General features: G+C 43.9%; 1 protein-coding gene across 1 annotated transcript in view; it reads right to left on the reverse strand.

Moving 5' to 3' along the window:
* Nucleotides 1-350: 350 nt before the first annotated feature.
* The window catches only part of LOC111529424 (SH3 domain and tetratricopeptide repeat-containing protein 1-like), a 102,034-nt gene continuing 98,501 nt past the window's right edge, over nucleotides 351-3,883 (reverse strand). Inside the window, 2 exon segments of the mRNA XM_031935963.1 lie at nucleotides 351-485; nucleotides 3,122-3,212. Coding sequence (XP_031791823.1) covers nucleotides 351-485; nucleotides 3,122-3,212 — 226 coding nt within the window.

The raw sequence follows: 3,883 nt of genomic DNA on the forward strand, positions 1-3,883 counted from the left end.
GAGCCACACTGCTGACACCGAAGGAGGGCCTGGAGCCATCATGCTCGTGACTCATGCAGATGGCCTTGGCTGACCTCCAGAAGAGAAAATGTCAGTATCCAAGGAGGAAAAAGTGTATTAATTTCATGAGTGTTTGCCTTCGCAATGGCTAAAACCCTGAGTTTGTGACACCTGCTGTCTCTGGAATGAGGAGTCTTCCCTTCCTGGCAGACAAGCTCTAGATGGGAACAGGAGCTATGATTGCTGGATTGAAGAGGTTTCCTTCTTGGGGAGGTGGCCTTCGAGCCTGACTCAAAGGAAGCTGTGACTCACGGGAAAGGGCCTTGGAGACCGTGTATTTACCAGGAGGGTCAGTGACTGAGAACCATCCTGTTCCGAGTGTTGCCATTCTGGTTCCAGAGTGAACTTGGGGAGAAACAACAGCCAAAAGCCTCGATGAATATTCTGTGATGTTGATCATGTTTGGTAGATTTGTTGCTGAGACTCTGAAATAAGAAGTCCGGGAGGTGCAGGTCTATCAGGCCATGGGACGTGGGAGAGCTGCTGCTTCAGGGGTTGGAGTCCCCGTGCCAGAGGCTCAGTCCTGCCAGAGACTTTTGCACAGTGGGCAACTGCAGCCTCCGGTTGATTGTGAGTCCCCCAGATGAATATCCATGAAAGGTACCGTGTCAGCAAAGAGTCAAACTCTGTGAAGCATTTGGAGATTTATTCTGAGCCAAATGAGTTACCATGGCCCTTGATACAGCCCTCAGGAGATCCTAAGAACGTATTCCCGAGGTGGTCAGAGCCCAGCCTCGTTTTATAGCTTTTAGGGAGACATGAGACAATCGATCAAATAAATGTAAGATGTACATTGGTTTGGTCTGGAAAGGTGGGACAACTGGAAGCAGGGGTGTCCAGGTCATAGGTAGATTCAAAAATTTCCTGATTGACAGTTAGTCGAGAGAGTTGTCAGATAAGGGGTTGTGGAGACCAAGACTTCGTCATGTGGAGGGAAACCTCCAGGTAGTTTCGGAGAGAATAGATTGTAAATGTTTCCCATCAGACTAAGAGTCTAAGTTCTGTCTAATTCCAGAAAGGAGATGGGGTGATGAGGCAATTCTGACCCCCCACCGATCATGGCCTGGACTAGTTTTTCAGATTAGCTTTGGAATGCCCTTGTCAAAAGCAGGGGCTGTGACAAGGTGGGTGAGCCAACCCCGCGAGGTGGGGACCAGTAGCCACCCCCTCTTCCCCCTTGGCTATTGGGAGCCATGGTGGACTCACAGCCTGTTTTGGATATTGTGAGTAGTATCGTCTCCCCCTCTGGAAATAATGACCTCTTTCACAGACCGGTGTACACCTCCAGTGTATTGCTCAGGGAACAATGATATTATTAATTATTAAACATCAAGAATCGATTGTAATAATTATTAGTAATACTATCAATTAATATTTTACCATTAATATTGATAATTATTTTAAGTAGATGATGGATGCCAAAAATTAATTTTTAATAATTATGTCATTTATTAATATTATTAATCTTAATATTAATTGTTTTATTGACAGCATCACTTAGTGTTGATTTAAGTAACATTAATTGTTGATATCATTATTTTATTAATAGTGTTAATATTATTAATACTAATCATTAACATTTTTAATTAGTATTAATATTTAGTGTCTTTATTGTCATTATTGTCGATGATTAGTATTAATTTTTATTATATTTATTAATATTAATAATTAATAGACTTCCTGATATCCGGCGAGGAGAAGATGATATTACGCCCAATATCGCAGAAAGTGTATACTCCTCTATGCTGTTTTTCCTAATAACCAGGGGATAGAGGATGACATTAATGAAATTACTGCAGAGTGTTTTCATCCTTTCGGTCTTCTTGTTTCTTCTATCCGGGGTGCGAGAGGATGATATTACTCCCAATATCGCAAGGGGCGTGGACCTCCACTGTGATATTTTCCCTTACATCCAGCCAGGGAGAGGAAGATATTACTAATAGCCAGCCGGCGAGAGAAACATATTATCCCCAATATCACAGGGGTGTACATCCCCTTGTGATATTGTTCCTTATATCTTGGGATAGAGAAGATAATACTAGTGGTAATATCGCAGGGGTTTTACACACCCACTGTGCTACTGTTCCGAATAACATGATATGACTCCCAGTATCACGGGGGGGTACATCCTCCTGTGATACTGTTTCTTATATTCAAGGGGAGAGAATGATATTTCTCCCAATATCGCAGGGGTTGTACACATCTCCTGTGATAGTGTTCGTAATATCCCAAAGAGGAGAGCATAATATTACTCTCAATATCTCAGCGGGTGTACACCTCGTTTGTAATATTTTTGATAATATCCAAGATGGGAGAGGATGATAAGATTCCCAATATGGCAAGAAGTGTACAGCCGCCTGTGATATAGTTCCTAATATCCAGCGGGAAAGAGGCTGAGTTTACTTTCGATATCGCAGTGGGTGTACACCGCCCCCAACCCTGGGATATCGTTCCTAATATCCAGGTGGGACGAAGAGGACATGGCTGACAATATCGAAGGGGGTGGACAACTCCTCTGTGATATGGTTCCTGATATCCAGGGGGTGAATGGATGATATTACTCCCAATAAAGTAGGAACCATACAGCCACCGTGGGATTTTGTCCTTAATAACCACAGGGGAGAGGTGATATTACTACCAACATTGCAAGGGGTGTACACCTCTCCTATGATATTGTTTCTTATATCCAGGAAAGGAGAAGATGGTATTACTACCAATATTGAAGAAATATGCAACCCCCATGGGATATTGTTCTAAAGATACAGGTTGAAAGAGGATGAGACTCCATCCAATATAACAAGGGGTGTACACCCCGCCTGTGATATGAATCTTAAAACCTAGAAGAGAGAATGACATTGCTTCCAAAAACACACGGGCTGTACACCCACCCTGTGATACTGTTCCTGTCATCTAAAGGAAGAGATGATGATACTACTCCCACTACTGGAGAAGGTACACACCCCTGTGATATTGTTCCTCATAACTTGGGGAGAGCATGATATTACTTCCAGTATGACAGTGGCTTGACACCCAGTCTGTGATATTGGTTCTGCACACCAACTCTGTGCCCCTCGTTTCCCATGCGTTCTCTCCACACTTTTGGAACCTTGGGGGAGGCTTTGTCTTTGGTTACAGATGAAGAGATGAAGGCTCTGAGAAGTTAAGCAAGTTTGTTACTGGAAAGCGGTTCCAATCCAGACCCCAAGAGAGGTTTCTTGGATCTCACAGAAGAAAGAATTTGGGGCGAGTCCATAAAGTGAAAGCAAGTTTATTAGAAAAGAAAAGGAATAAAAGAATGACTACTCTGGCCGGGTGCAGTGGCTCACTCCTGTAATCCTATAACTTTGGGATGCCAAGGCAGGTGGATCACCTGAGGTAAGAAGTTCGAGACCAGCCTGGTCCAACATGGCAAAACCCTGTCGCCACTAAAATACAAAAAATTAACTGGGCGTGGTGGCAGGTGCCTGTAATCCCAGCTACTAGGAAGGCTGAGGCAGGAGAATCGCTTGAACCCAGGAGGTGGAGGTTGTAGTGAGCCAAGATCACGTCACTACATTCCAGTTCGGCCAACAGAGTGAGACTCCACCTCAAAAAAAAAAAAAAGAAAAAAAAGAAAGAAGAATGGCTGCTCCATAGACAGAGTGGCCCCAAAGGCTGCTGGTTGCCCATTTTCATGGTTATTTCTTGATCATACGTTAAACAAGGGTTGGACTGTTCATGAGTGTTCCAGGAAAGGGGTGGGCAATTCCCAGAACTGAGAGTTTCTGCCCTCCCTTCTGAGACCATGTAGGGAACCTCCAGATGTCGCCATGGCATCTGTAAA

This window comes from Piliocolobus tephrosceles, chromosome 8 (genome assembly GCF_002776525.5).
Source record: "Piliocolobus tephrosceles isolate RC106 chromosome 8, ASM277652v3, whole genome shotgun sequence".
In the NCBI taxonomy this organism is placed as follows: Eukaryota; Metazoa; Chordata; class Mammalia; order Primates; family Cercopithecidae; genus Piliocolobus; species Piliocolobus tephrosceles.